This window comes from Chiroxiphia lanceolata, chromosome 4 (assembly GCF_009829145.1).
Source record: "Chiroxiphia lanceolata isolate bChiLan1 chromosome 4, bChiLan1.pri, whole genome shotgun sequence".
Taxonomy (NCBI): Eukaryota; Metazoa; Chordata; class Aves; order Passeriformes; family Pipridae; genus Chiroxiphia; species Chiroxiphia lanceolata.
Genome location: NC_045640.1, coordinates 64,348,849 through 64,373,025, shown reverse-complemented (window position 1 = coordinate 64,373,025; position 24,177 = coordinate 64,348,849). Strand labels below are relative to the sequence as shown.

General features: G+C 37.4%; 1 protein-coding gene across 7 annotated transcripts in view; it reads left to right on the top strand.

Moving 5' to 3' along the window:
- The window catches only part of INPP4B (inositol polyphosphate-4-phosphatase type II B), a 366,554-nt gene that overhangs the window by 292,577 nt on the left and 49,800 nt on the right, over positions 1-24,177 (top strand). For all 7 annotated transcript variants that reach the window (XM_032687037.1, XM_032687036.1, XM_032687038.1 and 4 more), the window contains 3 exons: positions 4,019-4,196; positions 9,304-9,516; positions 14,991-15,135. In XM_032687037.1, the coding sequence (XP_032542928.1) occupies positions 4,019-4,196; positions 9,304-9,516; positions 14,991-15,135 (536 nt within the window). The remainder of the gene's footprint in view (positions 1-4,018; positions 4,197-9,303; positions 9,517-14,990; positions 15,136-24,177) is intronic.

Here is a 24,177-nt window from a genome sequence, read left to right as displayed (position 1 = left end):
TGTGGACTCCAGTAGGGGTAGGAGGAGACTGGAATCCATGTCTTTGCTGTTTTTTTTCTTGTAATCTCTCTTCAGCAGGCTGCCAGGAGATGGCTCCACTGAAAGGCACCATTTAACTTCAGGCTTGTGGTGGGACACAATAACTTCTTTCCTTCTGATAAGAACCATGCTCACTTACCCAGAATAAGATTCTCCCCTACATTAAAGGCTGCCTGCACCTTTCCACCAATGTAAAGATACTCTAAAATTAATTTGAAGATCTGTGGAAGGCTTTCCCGAGGCATTCAGCCTTTCTGGAGTGAGTCTTCCTAGGAAGATTCAGTGTGAGATTCACCTATGCTGCTGTGGCACCTCTCCTACTTAGGTCTCTCAAGGACCGGAGGCAATCTTGACCTTTCTTTTCACTGAAACTCATGTCCCATTATCAGCTGAAGGCATTGATATAGAGTTACTCCACGGATCAGTTAGGAATGAAGAGGACATAGAAGAACAGCAGGAAAAGGTCTATGTGTCCAGCTTTAGCCGTTGCCTTGAGATAAGGATTCGTAGAGATTTGAACATCATAGGCAGAACAAATAATGTGATTTCATTTTCCTCAGTATTCAAAATTAGAATTTCCAAGTTTGCAAAGGAATCTTAAAGAAATTAAAAAAAAAAAATTTAATTTAAACTTCTGGTTTCTCTCAGACCTGTTTTCACAACCTCAACGCTGATCATGTGGTTCAGTTTTATTTACTGAGACAGTGAATCGTTCAGAGTTTTTTTATGTAACAATTTATTTTTGATCATAACTTCCCAGTTTGGACAGAATACCTGTGTTGCATAAGTAAGCCATTGAATTGGTATCTTCAGTAATGTATATAAGCTCAAAGTTATCTGGGATTAGAGGTACTTGCTGTCTATGTTTTAACTGTATTCTTGATGTGAATGTCTGGGGTTTTGACCGTGAAAAATGTGAGGTCAAATGTTCGTTGTTGAAAGATTTTAACCCAGTCCCAGATGGTGGCAATTTAACTCAGTCACACAAATTACACCGTTACCAGCAGGAGTGGAGTAACTCCGAGTGTCATTAAAAATTAGACATTTAGCATACTGCAGTATTTATTCTCAGGCAAAAACTTTTTTAATCTAGGACTAAAATTGCAGATGTAGCCAATGTAATATTTATTCAAATTACATGACAATGTCCTTAAAGAAATTTTAAAACTGAAATGGCAGTGATGTGTTCATAGTCAATGATGGTGCCGATATATGGAAATGATCAAGTGTGATTTTATATGCTCAGTGAAAGCTTTGAAACTTAACCCAGAAGACATTATTTTAGAGTTTTCCAAAAGGTACATGTGCAATAATGCAATTTGCATATCAAAGGTAGGTTTTCATAATGCTGCCTGAGTTCTTGCACTGGACCTTCCCATGTGGCCTTTACCCTAATGCAAAAGTTTCATCTAGTTTGTGCCTTAGGACATCTGTGAAAAGTTTTATGTGCCAGTAAGTTCTATTGGCAGCTACCTCTTCTAAGTAATAGTGCTTATATACTATAGCTGTATGTGTTAACAAGCTCTAAAAGTAGTTACAGATGAGGAAACTTCACTGAATTATAAGCAGTAATGTCTTTCCATGAACAGTAAAGCCTCTGAAAATCTCAGGCTAGTTTTAGATTCAACAGTGTTGGGACACAAGAATTAGAAACTGCAAATACTCCCAAACATGTTGTTTCTGACAAAGAATTACACACTTCGTTGGAGGGAGAGAGGAATTTGCTCTGAAATTATGAAAGAAACTAAATATTTGAAGTTGTCTTATGATTTCTGGGGTTCAGGAAATGTTAAAATTAGCCAAATAATAAAGTCTGATAATACACTTAATTCTGAAGAAAGAGTAATTCTCTCTTCACTGTTTCCTTTATTTAAAACTATGATTTATTTTATTACAAGGAGAACTGCCCACAGATTTAGTATTGCTCTTACAGCATTGCCTGTAGCTTTTCTGCTGCAATATTCAGCAAAGCTTAGAGCTGTGGGAGATCAGTTGAAATGATCAGGGAATTAAAGGCTGAGGGAAATCCCAGAAGGTAGTGTGTGCATGGCGAGCTTGATAACAGCATTAGCCAGATTCAGCCTGCAAAAAGGCTGTTTGATAAAGGGAGGGAGAAGCCTGAAGGGAAATTAGAGAACTGTCAACACTTTTAAGACTCTGTCTTCAATACAATTAACACAGACTATTACTCTTGTCCCTGCCTTATCTACTGAGTCTGATAGCTTGAGAACTGCCATGAATGTAGAGGTAGATCTGACTTTGGAAGTGTTGCCACCTCAAAGGTAGAATTGTGGCCATTTCCTCATTTTTTGGAGGGACAGAGATCTTTTTTTTCCCCTCGTTCATTAGGAAAGAGAGTTTATATGATTAATTTTGCTGAAATACTCAGAATTCTGACCGCTTCACTCAGCAGTGTAGTAACTTATGTAGGGGACTGTGAGTTGGAGCTGAGGAGTAATTTTGATGTGGCTGGTAGCATGACTGATCATGGCAAAGTTTTGATGACTCAGATGCCATTCACCCTGACTGCCTCTACAAAGAACTGTATCTAAAAATGGAGCCGTTGGTGAAAGACAGAAAAATAGAATGGGTTATTGTGGATTTTGAGACTGTAACTGCAAAATATCTAAGCAAGAGGCTTAATTTTAAGACTACTTGAATCTATCCTTATTTGCCAAGATGCTTGTGCCTTTTAAGTTTATGGAAGCGACTTCATTTTGACTTCTGAATTTATTCTGCGTATGTCCTTTATTGAAATAAATTTAATATCTAATTTGTAGAAAACTAATGAGGAGGAACTGGAAGGGGCACTAGAAGACACAGAGGGGAAAAGGGGAAGTGAAAAAATCTGGAAAAAGGTTGTCATAAGAAGCAATGCGTGAAGTTCAAAGGGTTACACAAGTGTCAAAATTCAGGTCTTGATTAAGAAAATTAAGAAAGAAATTAAAACAATGGTGAAAGAGACTGAAGTATGTATGATTAAAAGACAGAATAGGAAAGAAGGGAGATACAAATAGAACCAACTGGGAAGTACTAGTATGTACATTCCCTGTCATTGGTGATGTACCAGGAGTTGCTTGGTTACATTTTTTCCCGTGTTGACATTATAGGTTGATATGAAACTGTAGAAGATTTTGACTAGTTTCTCTGAAAGACTGAAGCAGGGAAGAATTATGAACAGGAGGTTTAGGTGAGGAGCTGCATACTACAGTGAAGATCCAGTAGGTGTGTGTATAAAATGGTATTAGGGAATAACGATATAAAAGGATATTCCATGATTAGTAAGTTTTGGGGTGTGAGAGAGTGGGGAAGAAGAAGAGGGATAGGAAAAGAAGTTCTGCAAACGAATTGCAGTAGTTTGTGAACAATTGAAAGGAAATTAGGAAGTTTGCAGTATGCATTTTTGTTTTATAGTAGTTAGCTCCCACACCCCATTTCTGTGTCTTTTCTTGCAAACTAGACACCTGTTTCTTATTTGAGATAACTCTGGTTGTCACCACTTGCTGGACATCACTGATGCTCATCAAAACATACTGTAGGCCACTGATCAATTAAACATTAATGACTCATTTTGAAAGACTTAGTGAGGTAGTGAATAATGTGTTAGGGAGTTCAGTTGGAAAAGTAAGGAGCCTTATGCTCTTTGTGAGTATTATCTGACCTGGTCAAACCTTTTGTTTCTCCAGGATGACAATTTTTAAAAGAAACACATAAAAATATGTTTAGATCAGTCACTCAAAGGAATTTTTAGGTTGAACAGTACTACTTGGATTGTTTGGTGGTGGGCAGTCTGTTGTATGCTGCTGTTCAAGCAAGGATTTGGTTTCATCCTTTAAAGGAAGGAACATTCAATGAAGTGAAGTTCATATATCTGGCATTGTTTTTTGTAAAAGTAGTGGTAAGGTTTTTAGCACATTCAGCATTGTTGTGAATTAGCAGAAATTATTTTGCCATTATGTGACTCTCTCTGTTATTACAGTACTGGATACCAGTGTATTTACTACTCACCTGAAAACACAGCCAAGGCAAAAGAAGTTCTCAGCAACATCAATCATCTACAACCTCTTATATCAAGCCATGCAGACCTGCTGCTTAGTTCTGCAAGCCAGCGTTGTCCAGACAGCTTGAAGAATTCTTTAAAGATGCTTTCAGAAAAAGTAAGATTCAAATCTTCACTGCAATGGAAAATGAAATAACCAGGTCTCTAACTGCTGGGGGTTTTTTCTGCATAAATTGACTTTCACAGCATCAGGAAATGTTAAATAAGCTCTGCTAAAATAAGCTTTAAAATATTGATATTAGAAAAAGAATGTTATTTAGCATTTCTGTAGGCTTTCCATATAGAAATTTAATGAAATATATAAAGACTGACTTTATTTGCAAGTGTAATTAATTTAACTTTGTTTGTCTCTTTTGTCCTCTAGTGACCACATACTGGGGTTTATCAGAATAGTTTATTATAAATAGTTCTTTGGTATGATAAATTATTATTTTTGATTCTCTTTCTGTGATACTTCAAGCCGCTGCTTATGGGAGATAGTTCAATCCAGGTTGGTGCATAAGGTTTAGAATAATAGCATGATCAGAGATGGTGATACAGCTTGGAAGAAGCTAGGAACTTGGCACCTGGAGGTCTTAAATTTTAATTCTCTTTCTCATATTATATTCCTCTATAACTGTAGGCTTTTCCTCATCTTAGTTTTGTTAGTTCTAACTTAAGGAAGATAATATTTTCTGCCTATCTCACAGACAGATATTGGAGATTAGCTGAAGTCTGTAGTACTTTTAAACACATGGAATATGTTATCCTTGAAAAATATTAAGCGGTATAGCTATGACCTGAGTGGTTGAAAAAGTTTTCCATTACTTCAGGGGCCATCCCTTCTGTAATATGATCTCATTATGTCTTAAAAACACTGTTGATAACCATTTCAATATATTTTCAGCTATTGGGAAGTGACAACCCTTGTGGTCTGTTGAGCACCATTATCCCAGCAGTACCTCGTTCAGTGGGAGAGTTTCAAATCTGAATGTTGAGCTCAACCACACACTGTGAAGGTGCATGGCATTGGAACCATGGGAGCTAGAAACATTGCTCTGGGTTACTGTGTAAATCCACAGTAGCTCTGAGAACACTGGAGTCACTGTGAATGTCAGGGATAATACAGGAAAGCGGAATTCAGCCTGGAAATGAAACAGAGGAATTTATGGGGAGCTTGTAGCAATTATAGTGTACCTTTTCATGTAGGAAGCTGTTTTTAACTGTGCACAGAACAAGTGAAGCTGCTCTGTTAGTGGTTAGTTCAAAGAAATATATAGGCACAGGTAATGCAAATCAGACAAAGAAGTGTTTGTTCTGAAGATTCAAAGTGTGGTTGCTAAGGAATTTGTGTGTTAGCTGCAGCCATTTGCCTCTCTGGGCAGGAGGAGTGGATGATTTCCAAGTGGCTGCAGGCAGCTGTGGAACTAAACCAGTGTTAAACCCACATCTCGTTGGAGAGTCTGACTAGAGAAAAGGGTCAAAAAAAGACAATCCATTCAGTTTGCAAAAGTCACAGATATTTTACATTTATAGCTGGGGATTTAGTTGTATATGTTCATATCAACTCTTCAGGGGCAGGATTTAATATGAGCACAGTTTCCCAAAAGGAGGAGGAGTCTCACCTGGTGTAGTGCATGGATGTCTGTCTAACCTCCACCTATTTCTTGGAAGAGATTAATCCAATTATCTGAACAACTGCTGCATGAATGATTCAATACCTACTTCCCTGTCTATTCCCAAATTTGCTCTGAGGAGAAGATGGATAATGGAGAAATAATAAGGTTGGATCCTTGTTGAGGAAGGAAGTGTGGAGGGACGGCCCCTTGTAAAGAAGGGAAGAGAGATGGGGAGGAAAGCAAAGACCAGGAAATAACTTCAGGGAAGGGAAATAGCACTTCAAACCCCCAGACTGAGTGAACCCTCATAATACTGCAATTAGATCCCCCATAGTTAGTACAAAGCATTATCTTGGTGTCCTAAAACAATCTATCTATATAATCTGCACCTCAGTATAGGAGAACCAAGACTAGCAGAGTGTCCCTGATTATATTTAAGATGGAGTGGCACATCCTCTGCTGAATAGAATTACGTGATGCCTGCTTGTATTCCTGAGGCACGTGAAGTGCTTCTGCTCTTCCATCTTTCCTACACTTTTTATATGTAAAAAAGAAATGCTCTTACATTTTAACTTGATAGAAATTTAGAAATTAAACAGCTGTTTGAAGAAGTTGTAAAAATGATTTCCCTGGTGATTCAATTCCACAAGTTTATTAAAAAGCATATCACCTTTTTTTAAGGTAAAGTTAAGCTTGATATATAGAATAATTAGTTCTAAAAGTGTTAGGTAGTAGTGAATATATCTGAGCTATCAGTAATGTTAATTACATTTAAGTATTTATATTAGGAATAGAAGGACTGGCTGCACGGATTGAAAGTGGAAAAGTAAATAATTCCACTGCTGCAGCTTAAATTGACTTTATTTCCTCATATTAAGCATGGTTTTACTTCTCTATATAATTTGCAATTTGCCATAGTATTTTCCTGAGAGTAACCTTTTATCATCTCTTTCTGTTAATTGATTAAGGAAACCTGTAGCTGTCGACAAGTGTATCAGCATTTGCAGCTTGCAGAAGGCTTGATAAATTCATTTTCCAGCTATGCCTATCTTTGTTTGCAGAAATATTCTTTAGTTGAGTATCTAAAAGAATTTGCAAAGTTTTCATTTCTTTGTCTGGACTTGTTTTGTGGTTTCAATGGAATTTTATAAATAGTGATGTTCTGCAAATTTAACTGTACTGAGCTGTTAGAAAATGCAGTTAAAATGTAAATTGCATTTAAACCAATGGGATCTCTGAATGGAATTTAATTACAGAGCATTTTAGTCTCTATGAAAAAATGGAGGTTCGCTTCTGTACCAATTTGCTTTTAAAAATTAATTTTCCCTATAAAATATTTGTATTAAATTATATTACTTAAACTTTCCAGGTCGTTACCTAATATACATTGCAATCCAATGGACATGCTTTACATCAAGTTGTCCAACGCTCACAATTTTCTCAGATTTAAAGCTTTTTTGAGTCTGCCATGCCTGATGCAGAGACCTGGAATGATCTCGAGAAGATTTTGAGGGGAAGAGGAGATATGAAACCTCAGCAAATCTATGATATTGCCATTTCTTAGGATAGACAAGTAATGTAGTTTTGACTCTCTTGATATGGAACTTTAAAAGAGTCTTGAAGACATTTTACCTCTTCTTTGGAAAAGAACGGTATGATTTAATAGCAACATTCCCCAAAGACTTATTTATTTTCTAAGCATGCACCATGTGGAGGCTGGAAATTTAGCAAACTAAAATTGTTCTGTAGTGCAATTCAGGACTAACAGGAGACAGCCCCGAAGGGCTACATGTGAGAAAACTCTTTAAAAACACTCTTAAAAACTCAAGCATCAACTTGATAAGAAGGAGAAAGAATGGGTCTGGTAAAATTGCCAGGGACATGAGTAGTGTTGCTAAGTCCCATTACTAAAGAATCCCAGATCAGGTCTGAAGGAAGTCCTGAATTTGGTTTTAAAAAAGTATAGCTTAAATATGTCTGAGGTTCTTATTTTTAAAACTTTTGAAATTTAGTTGCAGCAAAAGTTTTCAGCCTTTCCACAATAAAAAATATTTTTTTCTAAACGTAATGAAAATGGGAAAAAGCATAAACTTCTCAAGCAAGTACCTAAACCAGCAGCTGAAGCTTGAAGAAAACCATCAACTATTTAGATCATTGTTGTCTAAATATCACGACTTTTGAGGGAGTATTGAGGCAGAAAAGCAAGAAAAATAAGTTGAGTAGCAGTAGAGGTATACAAAAGAGGAGCAAGTAGTAGGAAAAAGGGATAGAATAAGAATAGAAGTAAGAAGTGCAGAAACTAGGAGCAAGACTTCCAGGAAGAGAGATGATGACACTTGAAGCTTGTATGGTTTGGGGTTTTTTTGCTGCATTTTCTCCAGATTTTACATAAGCAGTGTGTGAGGGCTGCATGAAGCTTGGCAGAGCAACCTTTATTTCTAGCATTTCCTAGCTTTGTGTGCCAGCTAGTTCAGGCTGGTTCCTCTGACTCTTACCTACATATTTTTCACATGCCTGTTTAGTTAAGATTGTGTGCAGAAAGGCACTTCAGCATCTGAATCTGCCTGCACGTGACAATCCACTATGTTCTGGGAAAAACAGGAAGGCAACTGATCCGGGATAAATAAATTCAGATGATTGTGCTGTGAAAGAAATATGAAATTGTGTTTCATCATCCCCTGTGAACCCGGGCTTCTCAGTGGGGAGAGGAGCTCTGGCAGGCTGGGTGGGATGTGTTGGATGTGGTATAGCAGCTCTGCCTACTCTGATGGATGAACCCTGTTGAAAGCTGTTGAAGTAACCAAAATCAGGATTCTCCCCAGTGGATTGTCACTGTGGCTTTGCTGTTATGTTGAGGCAATCTAGAGGTGGTAAAGACCCTATGCAGAAAGCATTTTCCTTTTCTTGTTGGGGTGGGAGGGAGATAAATAACAAAGGGAGCTTGAAGGGTTTTAAAAACTCCAGTTGTGACAATCATCAAGATGAATTTAGGAAAAATTATACAGTGATTGAATAACATCTTCAGAACACCTGAAGAAACTACTTCGGGGTGTCCTTTCTTTAAAAAATAAATAAAATAAAGCTAGAAATCAGGTGCCATCACCTACCCTGATGTCTGGGTTGATACCCATGTACCAAAATTTATCTCTGCAAAGACTGTTTTTGCAGATACTGCAATCTTAACAATGTAGCATGGTGGGCTTTATTTAAGAAGATCCTTGGATTTGTTAGTCACGTTTTGCCTGACACTTATTCAGAAATTATTGAGCAATGGTTGGTTACTCTTGGAACTGGTTCTTGTAAAGGCTTGTCGCTACAGGTGAAATTTGGAACTTGAATAAAATGTGAGAAGATTATGATCTCTATGACAGATAGTCTACTCTTGAGTTAATCCTTAGGACACTGGGATTTTACAATGTGATGATGTCCCTAACGCCCTTGAACTGTTCTTCATTTTTTGTTGACCTACATTGTTTTCTGCCTCTCAGACCAACCTGAACCAAATACCCGCTCTTTCCAAGGGTAATTCAGTGTTATGCCACTTTGGTTGCAGTATTGCATTGTCTGATCTAAACTTTTCATTCATGGTTGTTTTTTTTTTCCTAGACGGAGTTATTTGTGCATGCATTTAAGGATCAGCTGGTCAGAAGTGCCCTTTTAGCACTGTACACAGCCCGGCCTGGCTGTGTCCTCAAGAAACCAGCTGTGCCTAGAAACAGTGCAGAAGAAGGGGGTGATTCACAGCACCAGGATCATCCTTCTCAGATTAAAAGGCAGGACTCTATACCCCATCATTCTGAATATGATGAGGAAGAGTGGGTAAGTAGTCAGAAACTCTTGGTTGGTGTTGAGTTCCAAACCCTACAGTAAAACAGCACAAACAAGTACAAACCCTAAGTGTCCTTGTCACATGGTATTGCAGAGAGGGAAGGAGTGCAAAACCATGAAATCATATTTTTCAGATGCATCACAGATTTTGAAGCTCAGTTGTAAGGATCTTCCTAAGTACAGTGCTACTGTGAGACTGCTTGGTTGTACATATAACAGTGAGGATTATGAATATCTTCTTGCCCAGACAGAAAAGTAGTCTTTGCTCTTACTTGAGTTCTTTTTGCTAGCTGGGCAGATTTAAGGAGACTGGAACAGCATACGCTGTTAGGAGGGAAATGTTGTTTTCTTCTCCATCCTCCCCTTCCCTGCCTCCAGGCAGTAGACAGTTTAAATACACATGAATTAACCCTCAGCAAAACAGAGCTCTTTTCCCTTCTACTCTCTTCTTAGAGGATGTCTGAGATTGTGTAAGAGAACTAAACGTGGCTTTTACATTTTAACATTCTTAGCATATCTTTCAAAGATATACATTATTTATATGGCTGAGATAATGTAGATTAATTATTTTGGTGGATGTAGTAGATCTGCTGCTTTGTTACATACATACTCAAGGTATTTTTATTCAGTGCAGACTCATACTTTGAGTTCATCTCTGTATTCTCATAAGTGTAAAGGAAGCCAGCATATTCATCTCTATTGTAAATAATTAATAACTTGTGTGAGCTACAGTACTTACACCTGAACTGTGATTTTTATCCATACCACAAATAAGAGAAGAAGAATGTATTTCTTCTAGAGAAAAGGCAATTATTTCCAACCCCATGCATTAAGTAGTCATGAGATTTAAACAATAAATAAATCATTCTTTTATATGTCCTCTGCTTTTATAGCCTTGAATTCACTCTTTCTTGTTTTCTCAACAACCTGAGGGGCTAGAATGATGGTTCTTTCCTTGAAGTTAAAGCCAAAATGTTTGTTTCCAGCTGTTGAAACATTCAGAAATATAAACATCATGACAGGTTTCATAAAAGGGACGAATTTTGCATTGGAAAAAATGTCTTTTTTTGCAAGTTGTATTTTAATATTTTACTTCAGCTTAGCTTCTCTGATAGCATTACTATATTTTTTTATTGATTTAAAAAACAAATTTCTGGCAGGGTTTGGTCCTTACGTATTAAAACCTATAAGCACTTAATTTTAAAATGTGTCTATTTTTTTCTACTGCTTTAGTAAGATTATCTTCTTGATTTAAAATTAAGTGTATCTTTCAGTATTTTCTGAGTTAAACTGAATCAGAGTCACTGTCAAACTTGAGAAAGTATAAATCTTAGAAGAATTTGGGGTTTTTTTCCTGAATTTGAAAGATTAGACTTCGGATAGTTTTCAGTTCTTTTTGTCAATGGAGGTGATGAATGATGTGAGTTTTAATGGTGAAATTGTCATGAGCATGATGAAAAGAGAAAGAATAAATGCATATAAAATTTGAAAGAAATGCTTAATCCACTCTGAAAGTCAACTATAAAGGAAAAAATGGATAAGTTGCTTTGTATGCACAGTTCTGCATCCTTCTTGGCTGTCGTGGGTTTTTTTCTCATTATCAAGCACTAGAGTTACATTTTACAATTGGGATTCAAATTTCAGTTTTTCCTGAAATCTAAATCTTTAAACAATTCTTTAAGCTGACCCTGTTCCATCCACTTTCAGTGACTGTTACCTTACGACCATCACAGAAGTGAATTCAAGGCAGTGTTTAAAAACTAGGTGAGATCCATCCCCTTCCCTGGCATCCGAATTTATCTTTAAAGGAATAATTTCTTAACTGACAGGGTCCCCTTTCCCTGAGTGACCAATGTTTTCAAAAAAGCCTTATTCTCAGTAGCAACACTGTGTTGCACCTTTCTTCTTTGAGACCAAGTACGAATACTCATCCCAGAGTAACTGCAGTACAGACTGAGCTATTTGTATTGCTGCACTGTGTGTAGGCAGCAGTAAAACATCACTGTTGAAGGAAAAATATTTAACTTGAGAGTTTTAGATTGCCTCTGGATAGATATTGTCTTCTCTTACCAGCTGCTTCTGCTATCCTGGAACGTCCCTGCAGGAGGGCACAAAGAATGTTGTCATGTATAATACAAGAAAAGGTGGGCACATTGCCACTTGGAGCTGATCCTGCTCTACATTTCTGACTGACTAGTTAATGTGGTTGGAGCTACAAAGAGCAGATAAAATGGCATTTCCAATAAGCGACATACAAATGCCGACACGGTGATCAGTCACTGCTCTGAAATACTGATGTGTGTGTGATATATTCCTTTCCAAAGCACTTCCGTATCACAAGAGGGGCTTAATCATGCACATAAGTTATTTGTTTTATCTATGAACATACTTCAAAAGGACTGGAAGGTAATATATGACTATCAACCCACATGAAGGAGACAGTATCTGGGAAATGCAGTTGCTGTGTCCTGCTTGGCACAAGCAAAGCATACAATTGCAGTGGTGTATATGGAAGGACAAGAAGTGTGACTGAGGAGCTCTGTAATGAACCTAGAAAGCCTGAGAATCCTTTAAAAACAAAGAGGCAGCCTCAGGGACTCCACTGGCTTGCAGTGCTTAGAAGGGAGACATCCAGTTATATGCAGTGACAGAAAACAGTTTCCACTCCCACTCTCTGAAATGAGGAATCTGTATTGCTTTTTAACGATGCTATCAGAGCAGATGGAGATTTATTACATTTTTTCAATTGGGTGAATGAAAGAGAATTATCTTACAGGTTTGTTTTTAAATGTCCTAGGAACAGAGCCCAGCTTTCAGTGATGCCAAGTCCTAGCTTTTCGTGGGGACCTTTATAAGTGTGCTTGCCTGCCTGCCAGTGCCACAGCAGAGGTGGCAACAGAAGTGTGACTGTGACCATTTCTAACTAGCAACGCCAAAGCCACATGTGCCAGGACTCCTTAACCATCCCAAATGGCTTCTAAAGTTTGGAAGAAGTAGAACATGTCAGCGTGCCATTGCCTTATCTCAAGAGGGTCAAGCCCTGTTACAGATTTCCACCTTTCCTGTCATTGCCTTGAGCTTAAAGAAACAGTAATGAGAGGGAGCCAGAGACCTTGTTTCTCTCATTCTTTCACACACCAGCATTAAACTTACTATCCAGTTAGCTCTCCAGCAGCTGTTGGTAAAGCTGGTATCAGGGGAGAAGCATCCTGCTTAGGAAACTAGAGTCTTAGTACTTCAATTGTATCAAGAAATAAGACCTATTTTCTTCTGATCCTTCACTCAGAGAGTTTCTAAGAATGCTTACTTAAGAGGCTGTATCTGGCTGTGTTTTGTCCTTTGACCTGGCGCTACAAAGTGATCACTTGTGAGGTAGTTCTTAGGCAAAGTGAAAATAGACCGCTTAAGGAGGTGAAAGATGAGTGGAAGGTGTGCTGGGCTACAGGAAAACATTCTGGAAATAGTAAGAGATGACAAAGAATGTAAAATGGATTAATTGCTTCTCATGGAGAATCAGAGAAATCCACTTGATTTTCATTGATTGGAAACTGCATTTTTGCTTGAGAATTGTTCTTACCAAACTGCAGAACTTGAGCAGCCCTCTTAGAAAAATGTGGCTGCCTTTGTGCAGGCAGAATTAACATCTTAGTGAATGATAGAAACATCTACTTTTTGTATCTGCCTATAATGATAGCTTCTAATCCCAGGAACCTCCTATGGAGAGAAAAAGAGCTGTGGGACAGGCCCTTGCTCCCTCTCACTTACCCATATGTAAAAAAGCCAGATATACGATAATATGAGTGAGCTTTCTGTCAACAGATGTTTATGAATTTTGCTTCTAAACCCTCAGGGAATGTTTGTGTGAATATTGTATAGACATCATCTCAATGCTGGGTTAATAGCTGGTTTGAAAGGAGAAAAGTGTTCTTTTCAAAATGAAGCAAGGGCTCATATTTGTGTTGTTTGTGCAATAACTCCAGATGCTCATTAAGAGCTTAATGCTCTTTGTGTTGGGATTAAGCTCCCCCAGCAGACAGAGGAAAGGGAAATTGCATTGCTGCAGCCACGCTGAGCAACTTGAGTTCATATACCTCAGCAACTCAAGCTGAAACTTCAGCTGGAAGCCCTGAAGTTCCCTGCTGTTCTCTGGTAAAACTTGCTGATATTTGAGCCCAGAGTTTTTACTGTTTGCAGTATTTCATTGCTCTTCATAGAATCCTTCTCCCCAAAATAATAGTCATGGGTAGTGGAAATCAGTAATTTCACCCATATTCTAAATGTCTTTCAGAAACGCTTGAGGTACTTTTGAAGGAATATATACCTGTCCTCCGTCTTTTGACTTTAAATTGTATCTTAGCATGTGAATATCAGATATTCATGGTTTGTTTCATGTGTACAGGTGCAGATATTTCCACATGTTGCGCTGTACATACAGTACTTTAAAAAAAAAATTGAAATAATTGTGGATTAAATCCGGTTTATATGCAATTACAGTATTTTTAAGTTTTCAGTTTTATTTAGTCTTCTCTCTTGCTGTCTATTGCAACTCCATTTTTGCACCTCAAGACCTGACATATATATAATGCTCCTGGCATTGTAAAGTGGAAAGCAAAGTAGTGATATTATCTTCCCATTTCTAAGCCTCAAGCAAACTCTGGTTGCTCACCATTATATTCAGAATGACTCAGAATTAAAACATGTAGATGGGAGTTTTTTGTGGGTTTGTTATGGTTTGGTTTTAGTCTGATTGCTAGTCTTGGGTAAAGCCTCATTTCTTGTATGGCTTGGTTTTTTTCCTTCTTATTCAGCGCCACAGAAGTAGGAGCAAGAGATTTGATTTTTGCAGCATCCAGCACCTGAAAGACCCTTCCTGTATCTCTCTTCCACAACATCTCTTTCTTTCACTCCACATTATCTCTTTTGTTCTCTGTTCATACAGATTTTCTTCTCTCTCTCTATTACTCCTGTAATTCTTGTATTTATTATAAACTCAGTTAAGTGTGATGGCTGCAGTTTGTCTGAGAGGTGAGGAATGAGATTGAAATTATGTTACCTAATAAACATGCCATGACAGCAAGTTTCTCGTTCTAGTCTTTGAATTTTACATTTGCTTCAACAGAGTAACTGATGTGATAAAATATAGGGTAGTTCACATGGACAAACTGCTCAGTTCCTTGGGATTAGACCTGAAACTTTGCATGTATTTTCATGTAAAGGTTGAAGCACATGTGTTCTCCAGTGTCTGAGAACCCAAGCAGTTTCAGCTCATTTACACTGCAAGAAAAATCTTCATGAAAAAGGTTTAACTTGGTAATAGGCTGAAGACTGAGAGAAAGGGTAATATGCTGGCACCTAATATTTCTACTGATTTGCTCATCTCTGTCTCCACTTTATGTTAATAGGTTACCACTGTCTCTTTGTTTTTCTTCTTCAGTAACGTGCAGTGATAATTCTGCTCTTTTCAGGACAGGGTGTGGGCCAATGTGGCAAAGAGTTTAAACTGTGTTATTGCCATGGTGGACAGACTGCTTGAAAAAGACAACATCAGCAGCATTAAAGAGGATCAAAATGACCCTTCAGCAGCAGACTGCAAGGTGTTGCATACAGGTGGTAAGCAACCCCCCCCTTTTTTTTTTCAAATCATTGACTAGAGTAAATAAAAGTGGCAAAAGTTACAGAAAAATGATCTAGAGAAGACTCCATAGTATCTTTGATGTGCTATTGAGTGCCAATAGCAAGGTTTTGCACTCTCGTAGGAAGGCTATTTATAAAAGTACAGCTTCATTGTGTGATCAGATTGCTTATCGTGCCCAGTCTTCTGTGCTATGGTGTAAAACTTTTGAAACTACAATGTTTTATTTAGAAGGTTGATGTAATTTAATTTAATTTAGATTTCACTTTGAATGTACTGTTTTGAGGAGAAAAAAAATGGAGTGTGTCCATAGGAAACTTGTAAGGAAGGGTGAACATTCTGTATCAGTGTCATTCTCCTGAAAACACTTCCACTTCTCTGAGGTGATATATTGATTTTTGTTTCCTGATTTGCAAAAATTCATTTTTACCTGAATACACTTGTCAGTCTGTGTCAATACTGAAGGCTATGTAGAGTGATTCCATGAGATGACGCGAAGAAAATTTTACCTACAGTGGTTCCTTGTCACCAGATCTTCTGATCTTCTCCTATGGCTTGTTCCTGTTTGCTTTCTTGAAGCATAGGTTAGATCTGCTTAATAAATCTGATGAGACTTTCTGATGTGCAAGTGTGTTGCAACAGCTCTTTAGTGATAATGGTGGTAGTCCAAATATAAGAAAATCAGAACCAACCTTTGTACCACTCTTCGGTTAAAAACCCCAAATAAAAAAACCCCTAACTCAACTACTTTTATTTATGGAGCTTTGTATAATGTGGGCTTTTTTTAATTATTATTATTATGCATTTTATCCTATACCTGCTTTTACATGTTCCCTCCTGAATTTAATGACATCATTTTATACAAAGGATTTTAAAGATATTAGTACTGATTTGTGATTTCTTTCTTACATAATAATTAAAATCATTTTTCATAACATTTATGTAGCTCTGTTGAGTTTTGTGCAACAGATTTTGATTGTAGTATTTCTTTTCAGTCAGTGCCAGATGTGTTGGACTTCTTTTCATGTGAATACTTCAGAGAGCAGAGTATTCCTTATCTGTTTGCTTCTCTAAGTTTTTGTCTACTGGGCATGTATCCCTGTAGTGTTGGAGAGATGTATGATGCTGTCTTTGTTCTCCAGTGAAGGCTTGCAGGGGTAAAGCATCAACACAGCTTTCCATATTTTTCATACCTTTCTCAGAGCAGTTAGGTAGGTGTAGTTTTCAAAAGGAAAGAACCTTTAGAAAGTGAGCCCAAGCATACTGATTCTGGCTAAAAGAGCAAAATTGAATATTTGTTCTTGTACCTAACTCCTTTCTCTTCCCACTGGTACTAGCAAGCTTTTCCGCTGTTGTTAACAGAAGTCCAGTATGTGTCTGATAAATGTTTTGCAGGTAAAGTAGTAGGAGTACATTTTCACCCGAACTTTCTCCCAAGTTACTTTGTGAGTGTATACGCAGACAAACGTGTTGTGGTTCTTATCTGTATTTCATAGTTGTGGAACAAAATTTCAGACCTCCCTCCTCAGTCTGGAAAAAGGTATGAATTAGGATAAATGTTTTGTGATGCTTTCTGACATGTTAAGCACCATGAGTGTTTACAGATCTCTTCAATCTCTTTAATCCCCTGAGTATGTCTTCTGTTATTCTATATAAGCCATGAAATGGATTTCACCAGTCCATTTGTGTCTTTCATTCTAGTTACAAAAAAAGTGTGTTCTTAGCTTTGATTCAGACTCATGACCTACACAGTCAAATGAAATATTGGTTAGAGCTTTTAGGTCACAAACCAAAAAAATAATAACAATAAAAAAATGTTACTTCATTTTAAGTGGTATAATGAGCAGTAATCAAATAGAATGAAAGGTACCTCTTGCTAAGCAATAATGATAATTGTAATGGTTAGAAAATTATAGATTGGTCTCATCCAGCTGAGAAGTTGACTTCTGGATCTGGTGGGCCAAGGACAAAGAGAATATCAAGATGCTATGGTGCTGGAATAAATTCTTCTCTTTTTCCCCTCATTTCAAGGCCTTCTCTATTTCTCTTGAATCAGTACAAGGGCCCTTCTGTAAGAGCAGAGTCAGTGCTTTTGTTGAGCTGTCCTGAAAGTTCTGCAACACCCCATCACCTGAGAACTGCAGGAGATTTGTGGGGCAGACTGCTCTGGTTTTGTGTTCTACTTTTTGAGGAGAAGACATCATTTCCTAATGGTGTTTTCACAAGAGAATTGTGGAATACCTTTGACAGCTTACAGGATTTTCGAGGTCATGCAGAAATGGAGACGTTTTAAAATTGCTTTCTTTTATAGGACTAACTTTAAAGATGGAGCTTTCTGAGGGACTATCCAGGTGTGTGTCAAAGTTGGTTGCCTAATGATTTTCAAAACCATTGCCCAGAATTTTTCATGCTTGCCTTCTCTATGAGAGTGTGAATTTATATGTTTGTTTTTCTCTGCATCCTTCATGAAATTTAACGTGAAACCCTGAGGCTGCACCTCTATGAAACACCTACATAGAAGCTGAGATTCCAAGTTGAGAGTTATAAATTTGGCCTTAATTCTGCTCCATTTTACATTTGAAGCCTGATTGTATGAATTCAGAACATTTGCCTAGATATAAAATCACGCTGTGTGTACACCCGTAGATGCATTTCTAAAATGACAGAATTTATGCTACTTACAACTCACAAACATGACATAAATGAAAAGCTTGCCATATCTTGCTATTATGTATTATACCATAATTTGAGAATAATTTATTTCTTTAACACTGCAAATGTATGGGCACAATTACATCTTTGAGTCTGAAACTGCCTCAGTGCTGGAGTTGATCCTAAGAAAATTTGTACTGTTTGTAAGAAAAAAGAATACTTGGGGTTTTGACCAAAACATTGAAAAGTATGACTTGAAGTAGAGGATGAAATTTTTTGCCTATTTAGTGAACCTGAATGGTTTAATACAGGGTTTTTTGTAGCATCTGGCAATGAAAAAGGTTTCAAAGAATGCACATGTATTCATTTTAGATGATAGAAAATGTTATGACATTTTTGATGCAATAGCATATTCCTATAACTGCAGATGTTGTTATAACATATATTCAGAGCTTTCTGAGGTAGGCTTATATTTGCAGTCTCAGTGTTGACATCGTGTGATCTTATTCTTTTTCTCCAAACGTGTTTATATTTATTGTTTGGAATCTTTGCAATGGGAAATATTGGTGGCACTTTTTTTCCTGCACTTACCTTTCAACAGGAATTACACCTTCCTTAGCCTTAACTTTTCATGCAGTCTGACCTTTGAGTGTATTCTTAAAACTGAATTTGAGTTACAGTTACCAAGGTAACCTGCTATGGTTTCATCAGTTGCAGGATTGTGATTTCTCTGCAGGATAAATCAGAAAGAGTAGAAAGATTTTAAAGGAGAGGGGTTCTTTTTGTTGGGTTTTTTTTAACTCAAGACTGGTTTACCTTGGAGAAATATGTGACAGCATTAAATTCTTTTTATTTTGCCTTTTCATTTTCTATGAGAGTTGGAATGTGAAAGCCTGTCCTGCAGCATCAGAGGTACCAGTGAAACACAGCAGTTTGCTCTTACGTTTACGCAGCCCCTGACAATCCCCATATTTATCTGTGCTGCTGGAAGAGGCTGTTGTTTCCATCTGCTCCTTGTACCACACTGTCAGAACCATCACCCACTATTCCTCTGCCAGCTCTGTGGGAGAACTCCCTAATTTGCTACACACAAGATCCACCACTATCTCAAACAGTTTGAGTTGGCAGCGTGATTGCACCTGGATTTTGCCTTCAGTGAATTATGGAATCATAAACTCTGTTGCTGGGCAGGTGAATTGTCCAGTGATAACCTTCAGCATAGATAGCAAAGAGCACTGGTAAATGGTGCTGTATTTCCTAGCTGGAGTTAAAGAAAACATCTGTTCATAACCACATTGCTACAGGCACCTGTGGGTTAATTTTTCTTGAATTATTTGATACCTGTTGGGGATTATATAAATCTGGATTTAACCTCTCTGAATTTCAGTGCTCTTGGGATGGGCACTGCTTCCTTTCAGTTCATCCCTCCCAATGCAATGCTGGTAGAAATGTGAAATAAAACCATGTTCTGGGTTTTTTGCATCTTCAAAAGAGCTTTTACTGTAAGTTATCATTTAGTCAGGAAGATGAAAAATTTTCCCATGGTCTTTGCTTGAGTAGCAAACATCATTCATTTGAACAAACACTTCTGGAAAGCTTTCTCTTCCCTTCCTTTTCCTCATATTTTTCTTTCCTGTTCTTTTAAGCTTATCTTTGCATCAATTTTACTTTTACCTTTTTTTTCTTTTTCCCTCTCACTTTGTATCATCCTTTTCTTTTTGATAGGATCCTTAACTGAGCTGTATGTAGTCCAGCATATGAGACAACCCCTTCAACTGTACTTTCTCAGGTAGTTTGGCTATAGACAGAAGCTTAAAAATTTATAAGGGAAAGGAAGACTATTTAACTGAATCAACAAACTAAAACAAGATACCAGAATATTTAGTTGCACAGCATTCATAGAGCAAGGTTACTCCTATGTTTTGAGTATGATTTCTTTAACTTTGTCTTTTATTGCCTTAACCTTCTTCTGTTTTCATTGTGACTCAACCTGCTGAGACACTTTTATATGTATGGTTGGATGGTTCCAATTTTCACTATTAATCCTGGTGACAATGTAGAAAATCTGGGATGATTACAATGGAATAATAAATCCCCCAGCATTCAAAATTGTTCTTCTGGACACCCAAACCATGCCAAAGTAAGCTTGCTATTATATTAAGTGCAGGAATACCAGAGAGACTTATTCAGGTTTTTGGTGTTCCTTTGAGAACTGCTGCAGCTTTATGAGCATAAAACCACATCCTTTCTCAAAGAGCTTGACCCTCATGCTAAAGTTAAACTGAGCTCCAAGAGCTGAGTTGCAAGATGAAGTTTTTAAACCTCCCTTAAAAAAACAAAAAAACAAAAAAACTTAAAAAAAAATTAAAAGACCATTCCTGTCCTAGGTGAGTAAATCAGATTCTGGGTTAATTGTTTCACTCTGTTTCCACTAACTGTTTTTGAAACATTTATTGCTGTTCTCGGTTGGTTGGTTTGATTTACCTGCTTTTTTCCTTAAAACAGAGTTTGTGTAATGTTAAATTTGTGATATCAACGCAACTCATTTATGGTTTTTTTACCTCTATTATTTCAATTCTATCGTGGATTATTTGTATGTTTAGGTAGTAAGGGAATAAGTGATTAGTGAAAAGTTATCTCATGGGTAGCTGCTGTTACATTCATTACCATTTGTCTGTAGTACCCACCATTCCTTTAAAAGCACAACATCATGCCTTTTTCTGCTTTTAATTTCATGTTTACTTTTTAACTTCATATGATTTAAGTTTTGAGGTGACTTGAAGCCATCCACTGATTTTAGGTGGCACAGACAGAAGTGATAGAATTAGCTCTTTTCTCTGTTACCAGGGCAAAAGGAGATAGGAGTGCTATTCCAAAGCATTAGAGCTTTTCCTTTTTGGTTACCAGCATGTTTTAATAAGCACTTCAGTGGACCTGACTTTGAAAAGAGCAGGAGCTTGCTTTTCTGCCAAACTTTATCAAATTTAACATGCAGTTTGACATATTGCGACTTGAATATGAGCATGCAGATCTGACTAGCTGAGTGCTAAGCAGGTCATTTGCCTGTGCAGGCATGTTGATTAAGGGAACATGGGACTGAAGGGCATTTTCCAGCAACTAAAGGGCAAATCCTGTCACAGACTGAACTGCCACAACTCTCTCTTAGCAGTGATGTAGAATATTTGCTCAATGCTTTGCTAAACATACTCTTTTGTTTTAATTTCACACTAACTGCATAGCAGTGGTACTATTTTTTTTAATTTCATCCTTCCTTTTTAATGTTTGGTGTTTATGCCTTTAGTTTCCTTTCCAGTGGCTGACTAGCACAATTTTTGATTTGAGTTTCCTTGCTTCATCAGTAGGCTTTGACACTTTTATTTGGATGCTAAATATTCCAGATTGCCCTTGTCATTTTAGCAACCTGCCAGTCATCCTGGAGTCTCCTTGTTGCTTCTATTCTTGCTCCTAATGCCTTTTTTGAGATGTTTACTCATTCACTTAATTCTTCATCCTTCTTCAGAGAATTTTCCGCTGTGTTATGGAAGCAAATCTTGCTATTTTAATTTAAAAGAAATTTGACAGCTGAAATGTCAATATACGTGTGAGTCAGTGAATGTGTTAAACACAGAAACAATAATTTGTACTGTTCAGTTCCTGAATTGATTGTGCAAAGGTATTGTCAGTCACTGTAGGAGAACTCCTTTACTCCTGCATGCCAACAGTAGCTCAGAACCAAGCAGCATCCTCACATATCAGCAATGTTGTGGCAGGTTAGATCAGGATATTCTAAATCTGAATTTAGACCAGGATTTTAAAGCTCCCTTTACAAATAATATCTCTTTATGAATTGTATTAATATTCCATATTTATCCCTTGTATTTTCTAAAATCTACTAAATGCACTTATAAGCTTCAAAATACAGTGTGGGTTTTCTGTTTGTTTTATAAACTTCAGTTTCACAGTGCTTCTCAGTTTCAAGGAACAACTTATAAGCTGCAGTATTTGCTTATAAGTAGGTATTTCTGTTGGATTTTTTGAACTTCGTGCATTGTTAATGAATGACCTGATTTGTATTCTTACTGGAGTATTTGCAACAGGATACCATGCATAACAAGTGGTACATGGTGATTTTAACAGACCAGAAATTAAGCACCCATACTTGTTTTATTCCTAGAGTTTTCTTTTCTGAGACCTCAGTCTGTGATACACCTCTTATTTTGATTTAAAATAAAAGGATAAACAGGAGAATATTCTTGTCTATTCATAAACATTCTTTTATTTCAAGAAACAATGCAATCCGTCTCAGATTTGCCAACTAGCTCCACCTTCTGGGGACTGGACATCCTTATTAACTGGGATTAAGAATTTTTGGTGTGAACAAGGAGTAGGTGATTGTTATGGAAAACCTGCAAGGGTTATCTTCATTCCTTTTGATATGTACAACTCTATTTGTATTCTATGACTATTTATCTTTCTTCAGTCACTAGGGGTAAGGTTTTCTACAAACCAAAATTTTTTATTGTTTTCTAAAAAGCCAAATACATATGTAAGTAAAGTTCTGTATTCTTTAGGACATCAAATACTCAGTAGGATTTATTTTTAATAAATTTAGTTGGAATATCCTCTAATGAAAAAACAGCCTGGAGAATTTCAAATCTTCGAATTCTTTTTTAATGTAACTATTACAGACAAAAATTACTTGTGTTAGTACGTTAGTATTCCAGACACGTAGTCTCCCCTCAAAAAAACGTTGTGAGAAAATTATCTTGAAGCTACCACAAGGCATTTGCAAAATAATTTGTAAAATCATAATAGAAGGTAGTTATCAGTTGTTTACTGCCAACCTGGAAGACTGCACGAAGGAGAATCCACTTACATTTGTTCTGGGTCCAGTATTATTCAATATTTTCATTACTGACTTGGCTTATGAAATATGGATGATGCTTATAAAATTTGCAGATGCTTAAGGCTGGGAGAGGCTTTAAGCACCATGGGAGCAGGATTAGAATGGATCTTGATGAAATGGAGTGCTGAAATATTAGGATGCAGTTCAGTAAGGACAGATACAAAGTTGCGTTCCTAAAGAAGCAGAAATGCACAGTGCAGATGGATTGGTTAAGTGGCAGCTCAGTAGAAACAGATCTAAGTGTTATGTGGCCAGGATGTGATCCCCTCTGTTCACAGAATCACAGAGTGGTTTGTGTTGGAAGGGTCCTTAAAGATCATTTAGTTCCAAGCCACCTGCCATGGGCAGGGACAACTTTCACTAGACCAGTTTGCTCAGAGCCCTGTCCAGCCTGGCCTGGAATACTTCCAGGGATGGGGCATCCACAACTTCCACGAGCAACCTGTGCAAGTTCCTCACCACTCTCACAGTAAAGAATTTTTTCCTAGTGTCTAGTCAAACCTACTACCTTTCAGTTTGAATCCTTTCCCCCTTGTGCTATCACTACATGCTCTTCTTTCTTGAAAAAGAGAGTCAGAAAAGCTCTTTAGCTCTATCCATATAACCTGGAATTGTAATGGCAGGTTTACAAAGTGTGGTTAGTTCTTTTTCAGCTTTTCCTCTTGCCCTGGCTGTCAGAGCACTTGCAAGATCCGTGGCTGTGTCTGTATCCAGCTCTGCTTTCCTATGTACATTCAAGTCAACTTTAAAGTGACCAAGTATGATCTTTTTCATTATTTGCTCAAGTCAGAAGCAGACAACAAACTCTATTCTTATCAGATAGAACCCTGCTCATTGGTTCAGTATGCATTACAACTTTTGATCTAATTTTGCTGCAGTTGCTTTCATTTGCATATATTTATTGGTTAATTTAATAAATGATTGTAGTTTAAGACTTGAAAGGAGAGTTAAGATTGCCTGGTCTGTCTAGTCTGTCTTCCAGTATGTCACACCTTGTTGTCCCCCTTATTTCTAAATTCAGCTGTGTCTTGCAGCAGCCTCTGGCCTTTGGTTGTTCTTTTGCTTTTATTCCCTGAAATAAACACCCCTGTTAGTACTTTTATTTTCTCCTCCTGAAGAAGGGAAATCAAGTTGCTGCTCGACCTTTTTCATCAGCTTAAGGAGTTAAACTCTAAATCTTTGTAGCTCTCCTCTGCAAGCTCTCCATTTTTTCAGCAGTCTCTTTAAAATGTGTACACCAGACCTTGGCATGTGGTGTGTCAGCACTCCATTAGTCAATGGCATGTATAAAATCATGTCTTTTTGCTCAAGTATGTAACCTGGGGATGGCTTATGATCTGTTTTGTTCATGATGGTTCTCACTTGATAGCTGCTGTTTTCCAGGGAATGGTTCTTCAGTCTGTATTACTCATGCTTAAATATGTATGACTGTGTTAAAACACATGTTGTCTGACCACAGAGA